This window comes from Leucopleurus acutus, assembly GCF_964270905.1.
Source record: "Leucopleurus acutus genome assembly, chromosome: 1".
In the NCBI taxonomy this organism is placed as follows: Eukaryota; Metazoa; Chordata; class Mammalia; order Artiodactyla; family Delphinidae; genus Leucopleurus; species Leucopleurus acutus.
The window spans coordinates 166,076,530-166,103,848 of record NC_139142.1 but is presented as its reverse complement, the minus strand read 5'-3'; the positions used below and the strand labels follow the sequence as shown (position 1 = coordinate 166,103,848).

At 50.2% G+C, this 27,319-nt stretch overlaps 1 protein-coding gene and 1 pseudogene across 2 annotated transcripts in view; one reads left to right on the top strand and one right to left on the bottom strand.

Moving 5' to 3' along the window:
- Positions 1-5,327, top strand: part of AP3S2 (adaptor related protein complex 3 subunit sigma 2) — a 57,962-nt gene extending 52,635 nt beyond the window's left edge. The window contains exons 5-6 of the mRNA XM_082839764.1: positions 2,376-2,483; positions 4,095-5,327. Coding sequence (XP_082695890.1) covers positions 2,376-2,483; positions 4,095-4,223 — 237 coding nt within the window. The 3' untranslated portion in view covers positions 4,224-5,327. The remainder of the gene's footprint in view (positions 1-2,375; positions 2,484-4,094) is intronic.
- Positions 5,328-10,586: 5,259 nt separating this feature from the next.
- On the bottom strand, positions 10,587-10,933 carry LOC309958431 (large ribosomal subunit protein P1-like; annotated as a pseudogene). The gene has a single exon. The product of its transcript is annotated as a large ribosomal subunit protein P1-like (transcript).
- Between the last annotated feature and the right edge of the window lie 16,386 nt (positions 10,934-27,319).

Below are 27,319 nucleotides of genomic sequence, written 5' to 3'. Positions count from 1 at the left end.
TTCATCTTGCAAAACTGAAACTCTATACCCATTAAACAACACTCCCCGTTCCCTCCTCCCCTCAGTCCCTGGCAACCACCGTTCTACTTTCTGCCTCTATGATTTTGACTACTATGTACCTTATATAAATGGAATTATACTATATTTGTCCTTTTATGTCTGGCTTATTTCACTTAGCATAATATCCTCAAGGTTCATCCATGTTGTAGCATGTTTCAGAATTTTCTGAATAATATTCCATTGCATGTATATTCCACATTTTGTTTATCTGTTCATCCGTTGATGGACACTTGGGTTGCTTCCTACTTTTGGCTATTGTGAATAATGCTGCTATGAAGATAGGTATAAAAATATCTCTTTGAATCCTTCTTTTCAATTCTTTTGGGTATAAACCCAGAAGTAATATGGTAATTCTATTTTTAATTTTTTAAGGAAACACAATACTATTTTTGGAAGCCTATTTCTTGATGGGGAAGTATAAACAGTGTAGTCCACCAGGGCATAATTTTAAGACCAGTCTTGTTTAACATTTTGTAAATTATCTGTATATGAGAGTTTCACTATTAAATTGCCATTGCATATAGATAATGAAATAGTTCATATTGTGTAAAATTTTAAAACACCTCATGTGAGTGTATATGTAGACATAAAAGTGGTTAATAAGGCTTAATTAATGTAAGCAAACATATTTTATTTGTATTTGAATGTATGCTTTATTACACTCCCTCCTCGAGGTCAGAAGAAATACCCTAGTTACATCTGTTAGTGTATTCCCCTCACTTATTATGGGCAAAATATGGAGAACTGATGTGTCAGAAAACTTCATGTGTCAAAAATACACGTGCACAAACTTGCAGACATGTCTTTTTTTCTTGACTGTCCATAGCCTGTGGAGTATATTGGCCCTCAAATTCTCCATAGTTTTGTCTGGACTTTATGCCAATAGGGTCTCAGCTGAAGACAGTTTTTTCCCCCGGAGATATTTGATCATGTGTGGAGACGTTTTTGTTGTCACAGGTGAAGGAGTGCTACTGGAATCTAGTGCGCAGAGCCAGGGATACTGCTAAACATGCTGCGATGCACGGGACAGCTCCCCACAATAGAAAACCCTCCAGCCCCAGATGGCAATAGTGCCCAAGTTGAGAGACCTTGCCTTAGACCCAAACTACCTTCTCAGCATCATCCTCAGCCTCTCTTTTGCATAAACCTGACCTTCTAGCCAGACCCAGGTGCTCCTCAGACCATACACCAGCTGAATTGCTTCCTCCAGTGCCTTTCACCTGAAATCCTCCCTGCTTCTCTGATGGCAGACCCAGCTTCAGTTCTCTCACTGTCTCGGTGAAACTGGCTCTGGTCTCTCTAGCCACTGCTCTCTTCCTTCTCTGACCTCCTGTAGGACTATCCCACTAATCTGGCAATTGGTTAACCATACAAAGTGGTACTTGCTCTCTTTCCAACTTAATTGAAAGTGCTTTGAAGGCCATGTCGATAGGACTTGATTTGAAATATGAAGTACCACCCCTTACATACCCCAGTGGGCACCTTGACCCACCTGGGGCTTCCCATGGCAGCTTTCCTGCCACTGTGGGATAGAGTGGTTTAGTCAGCGCAATAGTCGGCTGTCACAGCAGTCTGAGACTCAGCTTTGTTGGGAGAAGTACTAGCTAGATGGAAGGCCCACGTGTGAGCCTCATGACCAAAAAAGTATTCACCCTGAACATGGTTTCTTATCTAAAGCTGGAAGATATGGGATGAGGACGGGTGCCAAGAAACGGGCCTGTTTTGCCTCCAGCAGAGCACAGACTGGAGGATCTTATGAAGCCTGGGGGATAACATATTTCACATGGAAATGTGCGTGGACAGGAATTGTTCTGTCATAGCTGGACTGACTTAATGCCAGTCGGTGTTTATGATGATAACACTAGTAATGAAAGGCATCATTATTTTTTTAGAACCCAATGTGTGCCAGGCACCGGGTAGGTGCTTCACACAGGTTGTCTCCTTCAGCCCTCACCACAATCCTGGAAGGAAGCTGAAGCACTGAAAGGATGATTTGCCCAAGGTCACCCAGCTAATAACAAAGAGCAGAGCTGAAATTTAAACACAGTCTAACTTCAAATGAAGCCTGTGCTCTCAGCCACCACCTTGTGTGTAGCCAGGCCCTTCTGCACTGCTTTTGAAAGAGATTTGTGTCTTGATATGCCGGAATGTGGGGGGGAATCCCCTGTGGTCTCTGAGACATTTGTTGTGAATCAGGTGCCAGTGTCAAGTATGACCACCCTGCTGCTACAAGAAAGCCCACAAGGTTTCCTTTGGGTCCACACTGTCACTCCCACAAAGGGCTCTAACCCTTCTTATTTTTGTTTCCCCTTCAGGTGCACTACATTCTTCAGGAGGTGGTGATGGGTGGGATGGTGTTGGAAACAAACATGAATGAAATTGTGGCTCAGATTGAAGCTCAGAACAGGCTGGAGAAATCCGAGGTGAGATGCAGCTGTAATTTTGCCCTGGCTGGTTAGAGAAGACGTGGGCAGAAGGAGGAATGGCTAATGTGTGGGTTTAGGTTGCTGTGGATCCTTAGCAGGGTTTTCTACTCATCCTCTTTCTTCCTTGAGTCTGTCGAAACTCATTGGTTTGAAGGCCAGCCATGAAGATTAAAAAGGTAAGAAAAAGGCTAAAAGTGTGAATGTAAAAGCCAGGTGGCACGGGAAGGCAAACAGCTTCTGGCTTGGGAGGTTATGGCCAATGTTTGTGGTTTCTAATTCCTCCTTCAAAGCCACGTGTTCCCTGGAGGGACCCAGAATCCCCTTCTCTGATTCCAGTGTGGTTTCTTAGTTTGTGTGCCTATGAGTGGTCTCCCAGCAGGCACTTCTCGTGGTTTCAGACCTCAGAGTTGCCAATTTCCTTATTTCCAGTTAGCCTTATAAAAAGCTACAGTAGAGTTTGGGCTGAGTTTGAAAATAGCATACCCCAGGTCCACCCCCACATAGTGCTGAGTTTGATACAAATGCTCACAGTAAATTTCCATCCTTTTCCCCTGAGGTCTCTCCGTCACCTTCGTCAGCCTTACCAGGGAGTAGAGGTTACAGGCATACACCTTCACACGTGGCAGAACAAGCAGAACAAATTACCTCTTCAATTATCTGAGTGTCTTAAAGAGCTTCATTGCTTTGTGTAACGGAACTTGATCTTGCGAAACCAGGAATGCTTCCTGTGAGGACTGGCAGTCCTGCTGAAGAAGCTTTTCCAGACCACAGCTATTGTGGCAACTATAGTTCTCTTAGAAATGTAGGCTGGGAAGCTTCCAGGAATAGTAAGTGAGTCAGAGGCAAGGGGTTTGGAAACTAGAAGCAATGGAGACTTGCTGGGCGAGGGTGGAATTGGAGTCAGGATCCTGAAAAGTAGTCAAGAAGGACGAAATGGTTTTGAGAACATCCTCGTCGACTTCTCCCCCTCTCCATACACCGGGGCCGAGCCTGGAGAGTGAGGGCTGACCGCAGGCACCTTTCCTCTCTGTTGCTCCCAGACCTTCTGTGTCTGTGGGTACATTCCACCTCCTACGTGTCCTTCTTCCCGTCTTGTGGCCACATGACATTTCCAAAGCCAGCTCTTGTCCATTTCATGGTATTAGTTGGCAAGCGGTTGTCCTAAGCTGTGACATTCCTTTTCCCTTTAAGAATTTCCCTGTGACTGCACTCCTCTGTAAGAGTCTTCAGTCTCTTGAGGAAAGGGTTTTGTTTAATTTTGTTTCATAAACCTGTTGCTGAATATGACTTGGTTAAACTTCCTTGGTTATTTCAACAGGCATCTACTGAACACCTACTGTGTACCAGGCACTGTTGGCACTGGGGCTATAAAACTGCATAAGACACAACCCACCTTTAGGAGTGCAGATTGGGTCCCTGTACTATAGAACCTACTAACCTAAAGATTGTTGTGTTGGCCACCTTTGAGGCATAAGGAGGGAAAAATCAAAATGTGCATTGCATGTGCTCGGTTTGGACATTTTCTAGCCCTCTTTCACTTGTTTTTATTTAAGCCTTAAGCAGATGACACTGAGGGTTTCTCTCATACCCACCTTCACGTCTCCCCAGGGTGGCCTTTCAGCAGCGCCCGCCCGGGCCGTGTCCGCTGTGAAAAACATCAACCTGCCGGAGATGCCTCGGAATATCAACATTGGCGATCTCAACATCAAAGTCCCCAACCTGTCCCAGTTTGTCTGAGAGTGGAAGATGGTTGAACTGAGTCCTTGGAACCAGCAAAGCTGAGCCAGTTCTGCAGCAAAGCCCGCTCTGCGCCCTAGAGGAGTCCTGCCTCGGGCCGTGGCCCCTGCTGTCCCGAAGTGGGAAGGAGTCCTGTGTCCACTGGCAGCCTGTGTGCTTGCTTCTCACATGTGCGGCCTTGCCTGTCTCTTGTACACACAGCCACTGCAGATGTGAGGGGCCCTGGCTTCCTCAGTAGGGGTCAGGTGCCCAAGCCACTCACCCCCTTTACCTGCCACGTGCAGCCACTCCCAGGGATTGCAGACTGTAGTGAGAGGCCCCCCTGCTCCCAGAACCCCACCACGAGGATGTTCTCTGACGTGAGTCTTCAACTTTAGCACCACGAGGCTCCCTGAGGTCCTGTAGCATTGACTTTCCTGGTGAGGTGCCATAGCTAGAAAAAGGCTGACCCTCTAGATGTGGGGATGTGGTGAGTGGCAAACAAGGGCAGGATGTTATGAGATCCAGAGTTGCCTACTGACTCTACTAGAGTTGGCACACCCAGAATCCTTTTGTATAGCCACGCTGTCTCATCACCACCTCCTGCAGCATACACTCCCCACTGCCACAGTCCTGGCCCTGCTCTCCCAGGTGTTTATGTGCAGGACACGATCCAAATCATAAGCCTGTTGTTTGCCTGCCCCCCACATTTCTGCCAATAGAGAGGGCACCCCCCCACAGCCAGAGGGGTCCCCCTCAAAGGGGAGGGGCCCTGTGTCTGTAGAAAGCAAAGCTGACAACATGTGGAACATCTAAGAATTATGACTCTTTCAGGTTTAAAATACATTCTCCTTCCGAGTAGCAGACGGGTCAGTTGCTGTGTTATGAATGATGAGTCTTCTTTGTACAGGAAACCCGCTGCTGTCTACACCAGCTTCTGGAGCATGAGAGCCTGAGCTGGGGTCATGTGTTCTGGACCTGGCACAGGGGAAGGCTGGGGACACGGGCATCCTGCTGGCTGAAACCGGTGGCAGTGCAGCATCTTCTCCCCAGTGTGCGAGGGGTCCCTGCCTGTGCTCACTCTGGGCATACCCTGTTCCCCTCAGATGACAGTCCCCTAGAGCTAGCTGTGGAAACCTGTAAATGTTTACATTCGGTAAGAGCCTTTCTTCCTGTGGTTAACTTAAGAGCTGAAGCTGCTCCTTGAAGTAGTGCCTCTTACTCCTGCGCTGCCTTGGGGCCAGGTCTCGGGTATGATGTTGAGCTGCCTTGAGATTAGGGAGCTCGCTGCACCATCATGGTAAAGTCTCCCGGCCTGGGGACTTTTTGTGCCTGCCGGCCAGTGGCCCAAACTGTTTCCTCAGGCCTCCTGATGCTGTCGCAGAGCCCATCTGAGATGGTGCCCGGCAGGACCATGATCAGGACCACATCTTTTCCCACTTTGAATAATACTTCCTGTGCTTGGTGCCTTTTGCTCCCTGTAGCCTCTTAACCTCAGTCTTTTGGGACATCTCTGATAACCTCAGAGATGGGCAGTGTTGATCAGAATGTAGGCCCTCTTATGTTAGAAGAGGGAAATGTAGGTTTATATATCTATCTGATGTTAAAACCTCTGATATTCTTTTAAAGAGTTTAATTTTTATTTTTAACAGACATTTCAGTATATTCACATCCCTCTCACATTTGCTGAAAGTGATATAGGGAACAAAGAAGGAAAACGATATTTATTTTGCACCTCCTGTAAGGTGGCATGAGCGAGATCCTTCCACAATCCTTACAACAGACACTATCATCTCCATTTTGCAAGTCAAGAAAGTAAGACTCACGAGAGGTCAAGTAACCTGCTTTAGGTCACAAGGGCTAAGAATTGAGACTGTCTGTTTGCCTAAATCCACAGTTCATTTTTTTTTCACTGCTCAAGATGGCTTCTCCCAATTTTATTTTCTTTCTTATGGATAAGGAAACCTCAAAAAGTATAGGTAGCTTCTCAGAAACTGTGATTAAAAACTGGCTTGGTAGCCAGTGAGAGCATCAAAGAGTGTGAGCTGGGGGGTCCTCCACATGCCTCCATTGAACTGGTTAGGAAGCAGAAGCCCAAAGTGTTTAGTGTTGTGTCCAGGGTCACAGAGCTAGAACCAAGTCAGTTTTCTTTTTTCTTTTTTTAAAATTTTTATTGGAGTAGAGTTGATTTACAATGTTGTGTTAGTTTCAGGTGTGCAGCAAAGTGAATCAGTTATACGTATACATATCAAGTCGTTTTTCTTGAGTTTGTTTCATGGCTTATCGCATTGCTGCCACATGTTCTGGATTTCCTGGAATAGTCTTTGAATGTTTTGCCTGCCAGAAACCAGTGATTCCCAAAAGCCACTGACCGGTCCTAGAGACTCCAGCAGTGGGCATCGCAACATCATCCCTCATACTGCTTCTAAAAATGAGATAAAACTTGAGCCTGGGCTTTCCTGGTGGCGCAGTGGTTGAGAGTCCGCCTGCCGATGCAGGGGACACGGGTTCGTACCCCGGTCTGGGAAGATCCCACATGCCACGGAGCGGCTGGGCCCGTGAGCCATGGCCACTGAGCCTGAGCGTCCGGAGCCTGTGCTCTGCAATGGAAGAGGCCACAACAGTGAGAGGCCCGCGTACCGCAAAAAAAAAAAAAAAAAAAAAAAAAAAAAAAAACTTGAGCCTGGTCTTTTGTTTGGAACACTTGATTCCTTTGGATGAGCTACAGTAATTGTTCATTAACTACTTGAGGTTGCCTGCAAATCCAGGTACCTTTCTTGCTTGTTATCAGCAAAGCCATAAACGTTTTTGAAAAATAAGAGGAAATCCTCATTGGCCTTTTTTTGGAGAGGGATACAAATACTGCTGCTGAGAGATGTTGGTTATGAAAATAGGGACCAGGTTTGAATTTGGGAGCCCTTGGCCCTGGATGGTTTACAATGAGGATTTCCTGAAGTGGTACAGAATACTGGGTTTTCAGTGTTCACTGCCACTGACAAAAATCTAATATTCCTCCATTCTGCAATTTCTCAGTGCCTGGTGGATGCTAGGCTCAGTTCTGGGCACTGAAGGTTGCGAGCAGTGAGGCCCTGCCTCCTGCAGCTGTCTCTGCTGTGCATCTCTGAGTGCTCAGGTTGCATCTGACTGGCAGCCTGAATTTGTGGAGGCTAGAGTCAGTGACTTTGTGTTTTATGGAATATTTAAAGGACAGTAACCCATTTCCCAACCCCAGCTGACCCCATCACGCTCTGCTGTCTGTGCTCCAAACAGCCTGTCTTCAAGCTGCTAGAACAAAACTACCATAGACTGGGTGGCTTAAATAACAAACATTTCTCACAGTTCTGCAGGCTGGTCAAGATCAAGGTGCCAGCAGATTTGGTGCCTAGTGTGGGCCTACTTCCTGTTTCACAGAGGGCCATGTACTTGCTCTGTCCGGAAATAATGAAGAGAAAGCTCTGGGCTCTTCATCCCCTTATAAGGGTGCCAATCCCACCATGGGGTCTCCACCCCTGTGACCTCATCCAAACCTAATTACCTCTCAAAGGCCCCATCTCCAAATACCATCACATTGGGGATTGGATGTCAACATATGAATTTGGGAGAGGACACAAACATTCAGTCCATGTGTACCCACCTTTCTGCACAGATCATGGTCCTATGCTTGTCACATTAAGGATTAAGTCAGCTATCTTGAGTGTTCTCAAGTCCCTGTTATTCAGGCCTCTGCCACTTACAGAGCCAGCCTTTCCTCCCCACCGCCTCCACCTCCATGGAGCCAACCTAGGGAAGACCTCTCGGGCCCCAGCTTCACCAGGAAAGAAACCAGGGAAGTATGGCTGAAACCAGGCTGCCGGCCAAGTCCTGTCTCGTGGACCAGTCTTTAGTAGGGGATTAAATCCTTAGTGTGGGCCATGGGTTTCCAAATAGGATGCAGCTGTGATCAGTGCCTGACGATAAAGGTCAAGAGAGAGTGTGATAGCCATGACAAGAGCCAGTGAGGTAGGGGAGTCACCTGGGGTGGGGTGGGGGTGTCGGCTCCTAGCAAATATCCTGGTCTTCAGCTTCCCGAGTCTCCTGCCCTACCCATCTCCTTGTGGTCATCGTGAGCCTGGTGTCCACATACCTGTGTGTACACGTGGCCAGTGCCTGCAGGTGGACAAATGGCTGATCTCATGGTTAAGATGTTGCCCACTAGGGAGCACTGGAGGATGCTACATCTGCGATGTCTGGCAGCAGTTGGCAGATAGACAAACAGGCCTCCTGTAAGGCAGTAGCTCCATGGAAATGATTAATCTTTTCCAGAAGACTGTCCAAGTTCTTTCCTATTTCAATGAATTAATGTTTTGAAAAGAAATTCACGTGGTTCAAAATTTAAGGTGACAAAAGGCTGTTCAGCCAGACTCTCACCCTGTTCCCCCAAACCACGGAGCACCCACCCCCATCCCTGGAAGCAACAAGTGTTTCCAATTTAAAAGATTAAGAAACAAAGCCCCTGGATTTTCATTACTGAAACTGAGTGTACTTTCCTCAAAGAGTTCTGTTCCATTTGACCTTGGTTGACCTCAGCCCACTACAATCCTGCCATCCTCTGTAGAGGGAGAGGCCTCCCAGACCACCCCATCCTTGCTCTGCCTCTCCATTTTCCATGGCACTCTGATGTCCTGTGTGTTTGAGTTGTAGTTTTTATCTCCCCCACTAGGACGTACGCCCCTCAAAGGCAGGGATTTGTCTCTCCTGTTCAGTGCTGTGCCCCAGCTGCTGTGACCAGTGCCTGGTATGTACTTCTCAATAAATAACTATTGAATGAGTGAATACTTGAGACAAATGGTAACTCATTCTAACAGCAACTTGTAGCTTATGCTCTCCAGGGCCCCGTGCTCAGTCAGCATTTGGGAAAAGAACCTGGATAATGGCATTGGGAACAGCCTATAGAGAGGGACCAGGTGATGGCCTGTGGAGGATGAGGGAGAGGAGAAAGGCAAAGCTGATGACAGTGGAGCCCACATGACCAGAGGACCAGCGAGGGAGAAAGACCAGAGTTTGGATTTGGACATGTGACACTGGAGTTGCCTGAGAGTATCTGGGGCAGATGTCCACCAGCCAGCTGGGAACCTGGGAGTGGGCAGAGAGGAAATGAACGTCCAGCCCAGAGAGATGGTGGTTGAAGCCATGTGGGCGAGCGATGTGGCCAAGAGGACTCAGCCTGTGGGCAGAGAAAGGGAGATGAGAGTCTAGACAGAGGAGCAACTTTAAGTCGATGGAGGACTTTCAGTGGGAAGGGCCCCTGCTGAGATGCCAAGGGGTGGGACTTAGAAGAGATGACCTTTCTTGGTCTTGCCATTGCCCCTCCACCCCAAGCCCTCTAAGTGAGGCAGCGAAATGAGGGAACTTGGAAGGGGTGGCTCTAGCCTAGTGGTGGGTGGGTCTCACCCACAAGGTGGTTGTATAAGAGTGTGCGTCACAAGCTAGCTCTGTGATGTACAGAGCCTTCGGAAGGTCAGTGACCACATCCATAAAGGGGTACCAATAACTCCTGCCTTAGGGGGCTGTTTGAGGGTTAACTGAGAATTGATGAAGACCACAAAGGACTCCATAAACACTGGCTGCTGTCATCATTGGGATTTTTGCAGAGGAAACGGGAGCTGAAGTAGATGCAATTAGCTGGGAGAGGTTTGGTGGTGCTGGGAAGGAGAGATGGACGTCTGCAGTGCTCAAGTCCTGGCAGAAGACCTCAAAGGTGGGGCTGCAGAGGGATGATGGGGACAGTGGATACTGGCCTGGCCCCACCAGTGGCCCATATCTATAAGCCGCCGGTGGATAAAGCTGTAGGGGAAGTGGTGGAATCTCTGGAAAGTGAAGCTTCCCTTACAGTGAGGAGGTTGAAGACATAGAAGAGCGAGCTTGGGATTGGTAGGACCAGAAGGGTGGGGGACAGAGCCTGGAATTCCCTTCCCCCAGAGTCAGGGGGGAACGGAGAGGTCCCAAAGACGCAGTGGGAGGAGTCAGCATTTGGCCAGGACGGGGGTGAGGGCCTCTGGCCAAGCAGGCCTGGCCGAGGGTTGGGTTCCTATAGGGACTCCACGCTTCCTGTGAGAAATGGGATCTTTAGGCTTTCTCAAGAGCAAACCTTACATTTTTTTTCAACTCTGATATCAGCCTGGCCTGAGAGTGCTTGGGTATAGGGGTGCCCTCCCCTCCCACCTAGGATTGGACCACACTTGCAAGAGGGCAGGTTGGGGGTTATTTTCTGTATTGGTGATGATGAATGCCCTTTACAAACCCATGGGATAAAGGCACAGCTGAAATGACAGAAAGGAGGAGGTACAGGTAAATATTCATTTATTATTTTAAGAGTTCAGCTATTGAACATGTTACAAAAGAGGTTCAGTCAAAAAGCCCAAAGCCCATGTCATCATCAGACTCCTCAGACTCTTCTTTCTTCGCTGCCACTGTCTTCTCAGCTGGGGCAGCAGTGGTGGAGGTGGCAGGACCTCCTGCTGGTGCCGCCCCAGCTGACAGGCAGGCCCACCAGCCCCTTCCTTGCAGATGAGGCACCCGATGTCGACATTGGCCAGAGCCTTTGCAAACAATCCTGGCCAGAAAAGGTCAGCATTTACAGCAGCTGTTTAATGAGGGCATTGATCCTCCGTGACCATCACCTCATAGTTGTGCAGGATGAGGGCCGAGTAGATGCAAGTGAGCTCCGAGATGGAGGCCATGGTACAAGCGAATGCGAGGCGGGCGTGGTGCTAGTCGCCGGATGAAGTGAGGGCCTCACCCCAGTGCGACCCAAGCTTCCTCAGAGGGACTGAGCACCTTAGCGGCAGCTGAGGAGAGGGAGCCAGGTGAATTTTTCAAAGACTGGGATCCACTGACTCCCCAGGCTCAGGTGATATTCAAAATACTTACCAACAGGCTTGTCTCAGGCACCGACAAGTGGAGGTACCAGATGGGCGCTTGGGGGTGTTACTGGTGGTCCATGATGCTTCTGCCACTAGGCCCTACCTCTCCTGTGGTAACAGAGAGGAGAACCCAGGAGGTTGCCACACCTGCAGCTGCTGCAGTTCGCTCCTCTGCTGGCCTGGATGGGGCCCTGTTGATGGCAACTGTGGCTTGGTGAGTCAGTGTGCCCCTTCCCGCTGGGGCCCTGAGGTGGGAGGGGCAAGGCGCCTCCTCGTACCCCACCCCTAGACCCTTCCAAGCTGCAAGTGAAACTGGAGGCTAAGAGACACAAGCCCAGGGCACGCCCACTGCAGAAGATCACCGTCTTTGCCCTGGGCAGCCTGGCACTGAAGCTTTCCTCCAGCCTCCCAGTTCTGAGTCCTTGGCACTGGGCGCCATTCCCTTGACCCCTCTCCAAGCCTCCCAGTGGCTCCCCAGCTGGCCGCAGGCCACACGAATCTTACTCTGGCTGGCAGGCCTGAGGTCGCTGCATGCCAAAGATGGCAATACGCACAGCCTGGAAGGTAATCCTTTCTCGCTAGGAAAGTGCTTATCCAACTGAGGCAAGCTAGGATTTGAACTGCTAATTGCTAAGCCAGCTTTTCTGGAACTTCTTTTGTGTGTCTGGGAGGTACAGCTGGTCCATGAGGAGGTGGCTCCCATTCAGATGCTGGACTGTGCACTCTGGGGTGTTTTCTGCTGATATTCCCTCTCGTTTTTTGCTGAGTTTCCCAGCCTCTACCTGCCTCTTCTCCACCAACTGGGGCCTACCTGGGCCCTATGAAGTGCCAACCAACCCACCAGCTGTTTATTGTGCACGATGATGTTACAAGATTGGAAGGAAATCCCTGGATCCAAGCTCTGTGCCAAACAGGCAAGTGATACAGTGATGCTACCTGGCATTGTGCTGTGCCTGGCACAGGTTGGTGGCCCGCAGTGGGCCGTCCTTTCAGGCCTCTCCCTGAGCCGCAGTGCTCAGGGTTACAACCCTTTCCTATCAGGTCACCCACTCCCAGCTCCAGCCCAGACCTGATGAGCTGCTCTTGGCTCCTGTGGCCCCAGAAAGGCCTCAGACTCCAGGCTGTGCCAGGCCCTGGCCCTGGCCAACCCCTCTGCCTGTCTTCAGGTCTTTCTCACTCGCTCACTTCAGGAGAGTCTCTGCACAAATGTCGCTGTCAGAGGACTTCCCTGCCCTTTCCTGTTTCTCATGGCACTTATCACCTGACGTGATAGTGTTTGTGATGTCAAATTCTGTTCTTTTCACTATTTTTTGCTGCTATTTTGCTGTGCCTAGCACGGTGCCTGACCCACTTTAGCTGTCAGTTAAATAAATGACTGTTCATGAATGAATGAATGAACACTTCTGCTGTTCCCCTGTCAACATGCATGGAGCTCCACACCTACTCCAGGCTTGAGGGCAGGAAGCTCTGTGGGGTGGGAGTCATGGGGCCTGGCTTCTCAATTCACTGCGTGAGCTTGAGTGAGTCGTTTAGCTGCCTACTTCCAGTTGTAGGAATAGTGTATGAGAACGCACTTATCATAGAGACATAAAGCCCTGAATGGGATATAAACTTGGTTTGAATCCCGGCTCCTCCACCTGCTAGCTGTGTGGCCTTGAGCAACATACCTAACCTCTCTGTGCTTCTGTTTCCTCATCTGTGAAATGGGAGTAAAACAGCTTCCTTGAATCAGTCAAGGTTCTTGGTTGCAAATAATAGCACCAACCCAGAAGCTTACTAAAGGGCTATAGGGAAGCTCTCACAGGCTCAACGGAAAGGTGGAAAGCCCAAAACAAAGCTGTCCAGGACACAAGGAAAAATATTCTCTGAAGCATGCCACCAGCACTGCCAACACTGGACCCCAGGGCCATGGACCCTGCTGGCCTTCCCTGAATAGACCGACTCCTAGGCAGTGCCTCTGATTTGTGAAACTCAGATCCAGGGGCCAGGGCAGCAAGTAGAGGAGGCTGGCCCCAGCATCACACAGTGAGGAGCTTGCCAAGTAGGGAAGAGACGCCTGTCCACCACATCACATGCAGAGGGTTGTCCTGAGGATTAGAGTTAATCCAGAACCTCGAACACAGCTAGTGGGAAACCTGGTGGAATCTGCTGGATTTAGAACACACTTATCCTATGACTCAGTGATGTCAAACTAGTGTGCGTGTCTGGAAGACAGGGACAAAAATGTTAACAGCACTATGTGTAATCACCAAAAACTGGGAACAGCCAGATGCCCATCAAGAATGGAACACATGAATAAATAAGTACCCTGGACTACTACACAGCCACAAGAAAGAGCAAACTACAACTATATGTAACAACGTGGATAAATCTAAAACACAACACCAGGCATAAGAAGCCAGGCAGAAAACCATGTAGGTTGTCTGGTTTCATTTATTTGCACTTCAAACACAGGCAAAGTGAATGCATGATTTTAGAAGCTGGGATAGTGGGTGTCCTAGAACGACAGAGAAGAAGGGGCAGGAGTGGGGCTCCTTGTGCTGAGAAAGCTCACTTTCTTGATCTGGGTGCTGGTTTCACAGTGTGTTCACTTTGTGAACCTTCATTGAGTTCTTCATTTATGATTTTGTATTTTTCTCTAGGCTTGTTATACTTTAATTAAAAAATCACATACGGGGCTTCCCTGGTGGCGCAGTGGTTGAGAGTCCGCCTGCCGATGCAGGGGACACGGGTTTGTGCTCCGGTCCGGGAAGATCCCACATGCCACGGAGCGGCTGGGCCCGTGAGCCATGGCCACTGAGCCTGCGTGTCCAGAGCCTGTGCTCCGCAACGGGAGAGGCCACAACAGTGAGAGGCCCGCATACCGCAAAAAATAATAATAATAATAATACGGGTTTAAGAAAAAAAGAAAGAAAGAAAGAATTTGTCTCTGGGAAGCACTGGGTATAGTGCCTATGGTATGAGAATAAATGTTAGGTCATTGTTGTTACCATCGTCCTTGTCACTGGTTGGTCTCTCTCCCACCCCACACACCCCATCCTCACACACTGTCCTCCCAGGCTGGAAGAGACTCCTGTGTTCTCAACCCTCAAATGCATTCAGTAGGCAGAGCTGGTGCTGCAAGCACAGGGGTTCTGAGCTCATTTGTGAGTGGTGGGGAAGACCTCCTGGCTCAGCACAACCCATTCACTCCTCAAGGAATTAGCCACTTCCTGCAGAGGCTGGGAGGCCAGAGGGAGTGAGAACTGGGCAAACAAAGGGCCTGCAAGTAGCTGAGGACAGGAGTGGAGACAGATCAGGGAGGTGATGGGGAGCTGGGGCCTCGGAGGCAGGGAATGTGTTGGAGCCCATCCTGAGGACAGGAGGAAGCCAGGGTAGGCGTAGTCTGTGTGTGCCTGTGTTGGGCATGGGGGAGGTGTATGTGTCCAGTTTGGCTGTGGCTTTAGTGAGGAGAATGGATGAAAAGGGAGAAAAAAACATTCCAGGAGTCCAATTAGGAAGCCTTTGGTGGTGACCAGGTCAGGGTGAGACCATGGAGGTGGAGAGAATTGGAGGATTCATGGGGCATTCTAGGATTAGAACTGATAGGACTTGGGGATCGTCATCCAGCGTAGAGGGAAGCATGGGGATGGGCGAGGCAGGCGATGACCAGGGGCTTGAGTAGCCCCACAGATAGATAGGTCTTGCTCTATCTGGCACCATGGAGGAGCTGGATTTGGGGTGAGTGTAAGTTAGATTTGGGGAGCAGAGTCAGAAGAGACTGAGACACAGTGGGCAATGCCTGTGGAGGGTGGGCTTGTGGGAGGGAAGGGAAGCTGTGTGCATAGAGAACCCCTGGCTTACAGGGACACTGCCCAGTTTAGGCAGCCAGCTCAGAGGAGAGGCCCAGATTAGGAGAGTGTGGGCCGTGGAACCAGGGTTTCTGGGGCTCAGTGAGAAGGGGGGGAAGGGCTGACAGGGGGATGGGATGGGTGCACAGAGTGAGCCGGGGCCAAGGATGACAGAGATGTGGGGCCTGGTGGGCTTAGCTAGTCTCTAAATTTCCAAATCAATGAGGTGGGCACTGGTGAATGGGAGGACCCTGACCCTTGAGAAGGAGAGCACCCAGCCCAGGGTGGTGGTGCATCAGGGGACATCAGGCTAGATCGCGTGTGTGGAGCCTCTGCATGGTCTCCAGCTAGAACAATATCAATGATAATAGTGAAAGTGGCTCTGGTAGACATTATTACTGTTCAAAGTATCTATTGCCTCTCCCTGGGGGAGCATGACACTTCCCATACCTTTGACATCAGGCTTGGCTACCTGACTTGCTTTGGTCAATAACCTGAGCATAAGTGAGGTGTGCCACTTCTAAAAAGAAACTTCAGGAGTCATGGTGCTGCTACGTTCATTCTTATCTCTGCCAGGAGACCTGCAGTGTCCCAGATAAGGGCTGCTCCTTCAACCTGGGTCTTGGAGTGGAGCTGGCTTAGTGCAGAGCGGCAACCAACCCATGACGGACATGTAATGTGAGTCAGAAATAAACCTTGTTGTAAGATGCTAAAATCTGGGGGCTGTTTGTTGCTGCAGTATAACATAGCCTCAGCTGACTGCTACAGCAGCTCATGGATTTGGAGTGTATACTCTGCACCAGGCACACATGATTCCATTTTTATAAAATTCTAGAAAACATAAACTTATCTATAGTGACAAAAAGCAGATCAGTGGCTGCCTGGGAACCGGCTGGGAAAGAGGGGGGCAAGAGGGAGGGATTACAAAGGGCATGAGAAAAGTTTTGAGGTGACAGATATGTTCATTATCTTAAGTGTGGAGATGGTTACGTGACTGTATATACATGTCAGATCTTACAGACTTTAAATATGTACCGTTTATTGTATGTCAAGTATACCTCAATAAACTGTTTTTTATAGAAAACTCAACTCTGTTGGACTAGAATTCTAATAAAATTCATATCCTTATTTTACAGGTGAGGAAAATGAACCTCTTTGGGATTAAATTACTTGCTGAGGGTCACTCAGCTCTTAAAGGCTGGATCCAGAATCTGAACCAGGTGTGCCTGAATTCAAAACGTGTACCTTTTAACCCTAAAGGAGTTTGAGTGGCAGGCCAAGGGTCCAGGGTTGAGAGCCCCCAGGCATGAATATGGGCTACATATGGAACCCCAGAGACAGCCCCAGCTTAAATACAGTGTTCCCCAAGAGTCACCTTGTGGGGGGAGAGGAGGTGGGCAGATGCCAGGCCCCATGGTTTTCAGAGCAGCCCCATGTCTCCTGGAAGAGTAGGCACAGCATGGCAGTAGTGGGGTTCTGGAGCCAGCTGGTACCCACATGGGAGAGCCAGCTGTTAAAATTTCAGGAATTTCACGAATCAGTTGTTAAACATAGCCGTTATTAAAAATTAAATCATATATGCTTACAATTAAACAAAATATGTGAAAAACAAAGATTATAATACTCAAAACTCATGGCCTCCTAATTATGTTCCCACTCTGGCTGGTGTTTATGCTCTTATGGTTCTGCGCACCATTGTGTCTATTAGGGGGAGATGGTCTCTTCCCAGCTCTGCCTCCTGTGGTAGCTTGAATTTGGACTGGTGGGATTATTTACCCCATGGACATGGGAAAAATGCTAAATCAGTGCTAACCCCTCAAGCCCACCCCCTGCGGATTGTTAAACATTTAATCATCACATCACTGAGCCCTAGGGTCTTGGACAGGAGGCTCAGGTCTGGGGCTGAAGGGAGAGGCAAGTACAGACAGAGGCTGGAGGCCCCGGGGCCGCCTATAATGGCGGTGATGAAATGGCTAGCCTGATTCGACCCTAGCTGCCTGACAAGCTTTTTGTGAATTCCCTCCCTTAATCCTCACCACAACCCTGAGAGGTAAAATGCTATTACTACCTGCAGATGAGGAAGCCGAGAAGATATAATACTTGCCCAGAGTTGCTCAGCTAGTAAGTGTCACAGGCAGGATTACAAAGCCTGACCCTTAACTGCTACTGTCCACACACCCTCTGCCCCCTGAAAGTAGCAGTGTTGGACTCAGGGTCTGGTCCCACCTTTTCCTGAAACCTCCAGCCAGGCACAGGCTCCAGGTCCCTAGGAGCCTGGAGTAGGCTTCAGTGACCACTGGGCCCATGGCCCCAGTTCTCCTGTGGGCAGCCTGTCTTGGGGGCCACGTTTTGTGCAGAACTGAGTACCAGAGAGAGGACTGACCCGTTTCCCACGACCGAGGCCAAGGGCAGGCTGACCCCTTTCCAGAACAGTTTGCGCCTCTCAGGGGCCCTGGAGCACTAGGGGACAAGCTGGGCTGGTGGAAGCCCTGAAGCCTCCTGAGGGCTCTGAAGAGGAGAAATTCCAGAATGCTGCAGCCTGAGGGGCCTCTCAGATCCTCCTCTCAGATCTTCCTCTTCATATGTGAGGAAAGTGAAGGCTTGGGAGTGCGAATGTCCCTGAGACTGAGACGGGGCTGACTGTCCAGAGTCGAGTTTCAGAGAAGAGAGTCTTGGAAAAGGTCTCAGGCTGCCAGAGCAAGAGGAGGAAGCCCTGGGAGGCCAGAAGGTTGGAGCAGGTCTCCCAGGTGCCATGAAGGCAGTGCCCCGAGGGCTGGTGGGAAGGATGCCTGTGATTTTCTTTCCGATGCTGGAGGTGAGGGAGGCTGCAGTGCAGGGTTGGGGGTGACAGGTGGGTGTGCTTCAGGTGAGCCACATGGGGAGTGGACCAAGGCTGGCCTGGAAGAGACTGGGGGAGCTGAGGAGGGCCCCAGGGCCCTGCTGAGTGTAGTGGGTTGAATGGTGTCCCCTAAAAAGACATGTCCAAGTTCTAATCTCTGGAACCTGTGAATGTGACCTTATTTGGAAAAATGGTGTTTGATGTAATTAAGTTAGGGATCTGGAGATGAGAACATCTTGGATTATTCAGGTGAGCCCTAAATCCAATGACAAGTGTCCTTATAGGAGATACACAGAGATGAAGGCCACGTGACTCCAGGCAGAGACTGGAGTGATGCAGCCACAAGCCAAGGACCACCTGGAGCCACCAGAGGCTGGAAAAGCCACTGAACCATCCTCCCCAGCACCTTTGGAGGGAGTATGGCCCTACTGACACTGTGATTTCAGACTGGTGACTCTCCATACCAGTGTGAGAATACGTTTCTGTTGTTTTTGACCACCCAGTTTGTGGAAGCCCTAGGAAACCCATCGGTGGGGGTGAAACCGGGCATGTTACAGAGATTCCTCCACTGCATGGGGCAGTGCCAGGCGGAAAAGGAGGCTCACAGACTGGCAGGTGGAGTGCGGTGGGCTCAGGCTGGGTGGGCAGAAGGAAGGCCTGCAGAGGGGGACGGATGAGTGGGAGGTGGGGAGAAGCTTGGAGCTCTCAGGGGGATGGGAGAGCCAGGGTCCAGGAGGGGGGTCAGGAAAAGGGCACTTTCAGGAGATGGCAGGTCCTGGGAAGAGACGCAGGAGGGGTGGCCGAGAAGGCAGATGGGGAAACCCCCAGAGCTGAGACTTTCTAGACAAAGAGGTTGACATGCCCAGGGAGAGGCATGCCCAGAGGAGGCATGGGCTATGCCAAGTGGGTCAAAGACGAGCACTGCACCGATATCATCCACGAAGGAATCATTACTGAGGGCTCCTGTGGGCCGTCCGTTGGGAAACGCCGTGCACAGCTTTTCTCGTGTAACTCTCACAACAGTTCGAGGAGGGCTTGTTCCCATTTTACAGGCGAGGAAGGCGAAGGCGAGGGGTAAGGTAGTTGCCCAGCTTGTAAGTGTCAGACCCTGACTGGAAGCCACGTGTCTGCCTGCAAAGCTGGCCTCCTGAGCATCCTGCTCTGCCCTCGGGAGGCTCCGGGGGCAGCCTGTGGCCAGTGCGTGGTTGACTGGGGTGTGGAGCCAGCACTAGGATGGGAGCCAGCCCAGGGGAGCGGCGCTCACCTTGCCTTCTTGCCCCGCCTGGCCTGTCCCTCCCTCTCACCCCGCCTCAGGGACCGCTGTCCCTCCCGCTAGGCTCCCAGTCCATTCTGTCCCTTCCACGCCTGGGACCCCGCTGGGCTCAACTTCGCATCAACAACAGGCTCTTTCCCACTTCCGGCCTTGCCAAGAGAGTCAGCTCTAAAACTGCTCTTTGTCCTTTTTCTTTTTTTTTCAAAAAATGTGTTTTTGATCAATTTTATAATAAAACCCAAACTGAATTCTTGAAAACAACAGCAATGAGAAATAAAAAAAGAAAAAACTCTCAGCTCCAGGAAGTGCTGACTCCAGCACCATCCTCTCTAGCCCAAGCTGCAGCACTGGTTCCCTTCCCTCTCTCCCCCAAAACCCTACCTCCACCCACCCATGCACAATTCCTGGTACCAAGCCTCCTAAATATCCCTTAGCCCCTTTGTCTCTGCCTGCTGCTGAGATCCTTCACCTCTGGAGAGGCTCTACGCCTCCCAACTGCTCTTCCAGCCTCCAGTCTGATTCCCTTCCATGCTGGTCCCCTCTGTGCATGCTCTCCCCAGAGGCTCACTCTGAAAGACAAATCTGACCCCATCAGTGTCCTTTACTCAGAGTTCATAGAGCCTTAACTCCTTACCACGGCATTCAAGGCTTCAATGTCCAGTCCCTGCTTGCCCCAGCTTCATACCCCACCAGGCACCTGACCCCCTGCCTTTGCATATGCTGGTCCCTCTCTCTGCTTGGGACACCCTTCTTCCACCTGTCCGTCAGGATAATTCAACTCAATCCTCAAGACTCAACCCAATTAGTTCCCTCTTTTGATAGCCCTCTCCTGCCCTCCCCAGGCAACAGAGTGGCCTTCTTCCCCACTGTCATGACAACTGGGTGGAACCTGGTTCATTCATTCATCTGATATGTGTCCATTCCCATGTAGGCACTGGGACACAGCAGAAAACAGTACCGGCCCAGCCTCTGCCCCGGTGGACATTACTATCCCTGCTGCTGTTGCCCAGGTAGACCGTGAGTCCCCCAGGACAGGTGCCACCTGCCTGCACAGAGATGAGCTTGGTGCCCACAGGCAGTGTGTGCTCCTTAAATGTTTGTTGACTGAATGACCAACCAGATGAGTGAGTGAATAACCTTAACCCCTTCCAGCTCCCCCTTCCCCAAAGCTTTTCTATCTCCTTTTCTTTTTAAAGTAGTATTCTAATGGTTTTGGTGGTGGTTGCTCCAAAAATAGTACAGATGTATGTTTGTTCTAACAGTTCAAAGAATGCACAGGTGTACAAGGAAAAACTGGTAGTCTCTCCCGGCCCTGCTCCCCCCAGCCCCCTGCATCAAGTTGACCTCACTGAAGCCAATGAGATTAATCATTTGGCAGGTGCATTTCCACCACCCCAACACTCATGACTCTATATAAGTCTACATGCACCAAGAAAGTTCTTATGAAGATGAATAATAGTAAATATATTACTTCGGCTCTTGCTTTTTTAACTTAAAAATATGCTAGGGACATCATTCCAAGGTCATATAAATAGAATTAACTTGATCTCTCCAACTGCTGTGTAATGTTCCCTGTGGATGTTTAATACTTTGTTTAAATGGTACTCTATGGACACTTTGGCCTTTTTTTTTTTTTTTTTCTGTAACAAGGAATGCTGCAATAAGCCTCCTTCTACACATCTTTGAGTTCTGGTTGGGTTTCTCCAGGGTTTAGGATAAAGCCCCCAAAGCAGTCACTGGGTCAAAGGGGATATGCATGTGAATTTTTAATAGGTCTTGCCATTTTACTTTCTCAAACAGTCGGAGCAATTCACAAGACTCCAGGAGTGTATGAAAACGTGAGTTCCCCATACCCTGGCCAATTCTAGATGTTATCAATAGTCTAAACCTTTGCCTGTATCATGGGCAAAAAATGACATCTCATTGTTTTGAAATTGCATTTCCTGAATACAGCTAGGGTGGAACATCTCTTCATGCAATGGTTGGCCTTTTTTTTTTTTTTTTCCGGTACACGGGCCTCTCACTGCCGCGGCCTCTCTCGTTGCGGAGCACAGGCTCCGGACGCGCAGGCTCAGCGGCCATGGCTCACGGGCCCAGCCGCTACGCAGCATGTGGGATCTTCCCAGACCGGGGCACGAACCCATGTCCCCTGTCGGCAGGCGGACTCTCAACCACTGCGCCACCAGGGAAGCCCTGACTGGCCTTTTCTATTTCCTCTTCTGTGAGTTTTTGCCAGTTTTCAATTAAAAAATCACCTTGTAGGAACTTTTTAAACATTATCGATATTAATTCTTTGTTGTATGTGTTGCAAATATTATAATCCCATGTAATAATCGTCTTTTGCCATACAGCAGTTTATATATGCTTAAATGATTTTTAACTCCTTATTACAGGAATTTGAAAACATACTCAAAATTAATGAGAACGATATAAGGAACTCCCAGTGTACCTACCTCTGAGCTCCAACAGTGATCAAGATAAGGCTAATTTTCCCCCCAGTATGAAGTTTTCCTATTGACGTTGCTTGTGGTGACGTTGCTTGTTTTGCAGAAAAAAAAATTTTTTTTGTAGTCAAATTTATCAGTCTTTTCTTTTGAGGCTTCAGGTTTTGTATAATATTTATAAAGGACTTCCCCACTCTGGGATTTAAAAAAAAATTCTCCCATGGTTTCATTCAGTAGTTATAAAACATGATTTGTTTTTCATGGTGGGATAGTATTTCATTATATGGGAAGACCATAATTTACTCAACCAATCACCTATAGCTGCATATTTGGGCTATTTCTGATTTTTCCTGAATTATAAATAATACAAGGCAGTAAAAGCCCTGTCCATGAATATTCTAGTTCATCAGGCTAAATTCCTGAAAGTGAACTTCATTTCCATCCCCAAACTGCTCTCCAGAAAATCGGGCTGCATTTCTCCCACAGTGGCTTGTGTATTACTCTCAAAATGCCCTCAGAGCCTAAAGCAGAAAGGCAGGGACCCAGAATGGAAGATTCTCTCCTGGCCTGATTGAGCCTTTCTTTGGCTTGTCAGCCATAGAGAGGATTATGTCAAATATGCTAGAGGAGGGGGCCAGGCAGCATGAGACTGGAGGCCCAGAGTAGCTGCTAGGGTATCACTCAGAGCCAACTTTTACTTTACATACAATTCTATACTCCAGTAAACTTGTGACCTGTCTTTTCAGAGCACAGGAACAAATGAGAAAGGGGAAGCAAGGCTGCTACTAAGAGCACCCTAGCCCACTTGTGCTGTTTCTAAAGGAAGAGAAAGTGCATGTCAGTCAAAAAGCAACCACTTTGGACCATGGTGATGCAGTGCTAAACTGTCCCACAGATCCCAGTAATGGATGCGGGAGAGTCAATTAGACTGGGTGATCTCGATATTTGCTTCTAAACCTGAGATTCTGGAAGGTATCTTGAACTTTATGGTAGGCAGACTAACGCCCCCTCCCTGAAGATGCCCTTGTCCTAATCCCTGGATTCTGTGAAGATGCTTTGCTATGTAGCAAAGAGTAATTAAAATTGCTATCAGCTAACCTTAAAATAGGGAGATTATCTTGGATTATCAGGGTGGACACAATGTAATCACAAGGATCCTTAAAAGCAGATGCAGCAGGCCAAAGAAGAGTTAATGTCAGAGTGATACAATGTCAGAAAGACTGGATAGGCCACTGCTGGCTTTGAAAATGGTAGGGGACCACAAGCCAAGGAATGTGGGCAGCCAGAAAAGGCAAAGAAATGGATGTTCTGTAGAGCCTCTAGAAGGAAGCCCTGTGGACACCCTTGAATATAGCCTAGTGAGATCCATCTTGGACCTGACTTACAACACTGTAAGATAATAAGCGCGTTGTTTTAAGTTTGTGTTAATTTGTTACAGCAGCCATAGGAAGGGAATACAAATATCATCTGGTACTGCCCAGTAAAAAAGATACCCAGAGAAGAGGAGTGCCCTGCCCCTGGCTGCACAGCCTCTGGAAGCAACATACTCCTGGTTCTGGTCTTTTTTTTTTTTTTTTTTTTTTGCTAGGTCCTGCTGCTTCTCTGCCTTCTTAATGATGAGCCCCAGGTATCACAAAAGTTAAATTCTGTGCTGCCTACATTCAATTATCGGGAACAGCCATCTCCGGGGGATGCCCAGTTTATTTTTTTGAATGAGTGGGGCTCCCCCCACCCCCCGCGCCCCAACTCGAAGGGCGAGGCTTTGTGTTCCTCCCCCAAGGGCAGATGCTGTCCAGATGGGGGGGGGGCGGGGCCCTGGGGCTCCGGCCACAGCGGGGCTGGGGGGCGTAGTGGGGTGGGGTGTGGAAGCGGGAGACCTGGAACCGAAGAGCAATTCCAGGGCCTGCGGGCCGGCCGTTGTTGGACCGGCTCCCTATCGGGGGTGCTCCTGGGAGGCTGCGGGCAGGCCGGGGAGGAGTCCGGGCGGAGCTGTGGGGGGGCAGAGGTTAACCCGGGAGTAGTGGTCGGGTCAGATTACTTCCCTTTACAAAGAAGGGGAAAGGAGGAGTCAGGTCCTAGTGGGCAGTGGCCGTGGCTGGTCCGGCTCGTCGTTCGGGAGAGGAGGCTCCGAGCAGGTCAGTGTCGGGCGCCCTAGCGGCCACAGGCAAGTGGAGCGCGGTGGAGAGGGTCTGCGGGGCGCGGAGGGGCTGCGGGGCAGCTGCGGGGCGGCAGCCACAGTGAGGAAGGGACATCGACGCAAGCGCGCGCAGAGACCCCGACGTCCCTGCCGACGCCCCCTTCTCAGACCGGTACACTGAGGTCCAAGGAGAGCGAAGAATTCTTTTGGCTGAGATCCCGCTATGATCTCGCGGCCGAGTTGGCTCCGCAGCGGGCCTATCAGCCGGGCAGGGGGCCGTCCACCTGGGGAGGTGGTCCCCAGGGCGGGGAGGGCAGCTGCCGGCGCCTCTGGGGGAGGGCAGATGGAGAGACCCCCGCTGGTGCAGCGGACTCTACCCCGCTGTGGTCTGAGGCAGGGTGGTGTGGGGACAGAGGTGCGAGCGTGGTGACTGTGAGGCACCGCAGCTCAGACCCGTAGTGGGTGGGGCGGAGCCAAAAATGAACGGAATCCCGGCCAGCCTTTGGGGTCTATACAGCCCCCAGAGGAGGAGCGGGGGGGGGGGGTCCAGGGTCAAGGCCGCAGTAGGAGTCCCCCTTAGCTAACCTTGGACGTTTTGCCTCCGTCCAAAGCCCTCCCCCCGACCGCTTAAAGGGAATTCCCGCTGAACAAGCGTCGTCTCCCTTGCTCCTTACAACCCCATAGTTCGCGGGTTCTCCTGAGGCAGGAACGGAGCGCCCGCTCCAGCACTCCCTGGCAGCCGAGAAGAGCAATGCTCCTACTGCAGCCCGCACTTGCTCTGCGGAGGGGTCCTCCAGATGAGCCAGTGGGGCCCTAACTCTGCACCTCCAAACCCCCAGCAGTGCAGTGGGCCCCAGTTGGGTCATGCCTTGGGTTTTGTAACTTGAATCCGCCTCCTCCCTCCAACCCAGCCCAGGGACTGCACCAACCAGGCAGTGTGGTTGAATTGTCAGAGTACTGTTCTCAGTCAGGCCTAAGGTATGATTGTGGCTTAGTCTCTGAGTCTCTAACTGACCTGGACCTCTCTGGGCCTTGCCTTATTCACCTGTAAAAGCAGAGTCTTGGACTAGATGGGCCCTTCCGTTGGTTGTCTGTGTTTGAGGAGCTGGCTGTAGATATGTGAGGTGGGGGAGGGGAGGAATGAGGGCATGGTCACACGGAAGAGGAAATGGGCCTCCAATCCACCAAAGATCCCTTTTGGACACATTGGGGGCAGGGGAGGTGGGGAAGGCAGGGTGCCTCGCCCCTCTCTGGCAGTGGGCTGGCATCCTCCACTAGCCCACCTCCCTAAAAAGCCCTAGAGTAAAGCTAGACTATCAGTGGAAGAAAGCTTACCCCAGAGAGCTGCTCCCACTTCACAGATGGAGAAACAGGCTCAACTGTGTGAGGCAGACTGGCCACCTGCCCTGTGATTCCCCCAGAGCCTTCTAGGGAGTGGGGCATAAGCTCCTTCCCATTTCCACAACCCTTAAGCCAAGTCCTCCAGCCCCTTTGCTTCAAGAGTTTTATTGCTAAGCATTCTGAGAAGACAGGTGGGGGGTCCCCACGTGGGAAGGCATCAATCAGGGTATTGGAATGGGGCCTAGTTCCTGGGCCTCTGGCTCTGGTGGAAAATCCAGGACCCCATGCTGGGGGCTATTCGAGAGTCTAGGAGGGATGGCAGGGACAGTAGGCCAGCTGTTCACACTGAGTCCCCTGGGTGCCTTCCTTCACACAGGCCAACAGCCGTCACCTCCAGCCTGGGCCCAACCCTGGGTGTCCGTCATTGGAGACGCTACAGTGGTTCGGGTGCACCCTTGAAGGCAAGCCAGGGTCCTCCACAGAGACCTGTGTCTGGTAGCACAGTGCTCCCCCTCTGATAAGAAGTTCCACTTCCTAGAACCAGCCCCTGCTCCCAGTCCTGGTCTGGGGGCAGGGAGTTCATGGCCCCTTTGTAGAGCCCCCAAGCTGACTTCCACCAAGTTGCCAGTCTCTCAGCTATTCCTTGCAGCAGCCACTCCTGCCCCATGTCCCTTAGTGTGCCTCTAAAATTCAGAAGAAGGGACACACAGTTCCCCTAAAAGATGATCAGGTCTTTCATCCTGCCCAGATTGGCCTTCCTTAACTTGTTGTCATGTGTTGTTATGCTAAAAGGTGTGTGTCTCCTCCTGTGGTCTTTTAACCCTCCTGGGCACTGCCTAGTAGGAAATGTGGGGAGCTGTATGAGAGGATGCTTTGGGAGGCACATATAGTTAAGCAATAGAACCTGCCACTAACTAGCTGTGTGACCTTGGGCAAGTCACTTAACTTCTCTGTGCCTTGGTTTTCTCAACAGCCAAATGGTGGTGATTATCCTGATGGTGATTATCTGTTCAGTTACACAGATGGGAGTTTCCAGACAGGATCCACAGCCCAGAATGGCCCTTCCGAGGCTGGTGTACTTCCCCAACTCCAAGAGAGCCCCTTCTGCTCCTTTGCTCCTGAGTGCCCTTGCATTGGGCTCCAGAGGCCAAAATAGGAGCTGACTTCCCATTAGGGCCTTCTGCGGTTCTCACAGGATGGACAATGTCCAAGGCTCCCAGAGGAAGCACCCTGGGGGCTGGCCCAGGCCCAGCCTCACGCAGCTGTGGGTGGAGACCTCAGAAGTCTGGGAGAAGGCCAGGGGCTGAAGGGGCCAGAATGTGCCCTGCACTGGGGCCCCAGCCTCATGCCTGCTCCTAACTCGCTGCTCCTTCAGAGCTGACAGATGGGCTTCAGGTTGTTCCATAGCTCCCAGCCTGCACAGCCCTGCAGCTGAGGAGGATAGGGCGGGGAGGTGTTGAGCCAGCATGAACAGCAGCTTACCCCAAGACCCAGCGATCTGTGAGGGAGCTGGGACTGCACAGTTGTTTGCCTGACTGCTGGTCCTGGCTTTCCCCACTACAGCCCCTCCCAGGCTCCTGGCGTTGTCATGTTTGAATTCAAGGCAACTTGTACCCCCATATCTGAGATAAAGCTGACTTTTCCCATTCAATTAATGTCTTCTACACGAGTGGCTATGCCTCAAATATTCTCTAACATGATTGTTGTCAACCTTAATTTTTTTTTTTTTCTTTAAGTTAGAACTTTTGTTCCCGGACCAAAACATAGGCAGGGCAGAAATAAATAAACCCATAGATGGGAAGGCTGCTTTGGTTGAGACCGGGGCTGGGTACTCAGCTTCTCCCCCATCAAGAAATGAATGGTAAAAGGAATGCACACATTCTGCTCGCCTGCAGAAATCTTCCACTCCAAAGACAGTCTGCAGGTGATGCCACCCCAGAATCATACAAGGTGGAGCAGTGATTCCCCAAGTGAGTGCAGCTAAACAAGATGATTGTAGTGGCTACCTAGATGAATAGTTTTAAAATCAATAGTCATAAATTGAAATGTGTATCAGAAAAAATATAACGTAATACATCCAACCATGACTTCTTGGTCGTTATTGCTCAGAAGGAGAGTAAGTAGTGAATTTATTTAAAGAAAAATGTTAACTAAATAATGTACAGGAGGATCACAGATATGGCAAAACTCACAAAAGTGGTTTGTATGCACAATCTACGAGCCCAAGAAGGAACGTGAGGCATAGAGGGGAAATCTGTGCCGAGGATCCAGGGTCTGAATTAACGCCGAGTTCGGTCTTTAACCACTGCCTCTCGCTTTCTTATGGCTGCTCCATTTTGCGAGCATGTGTT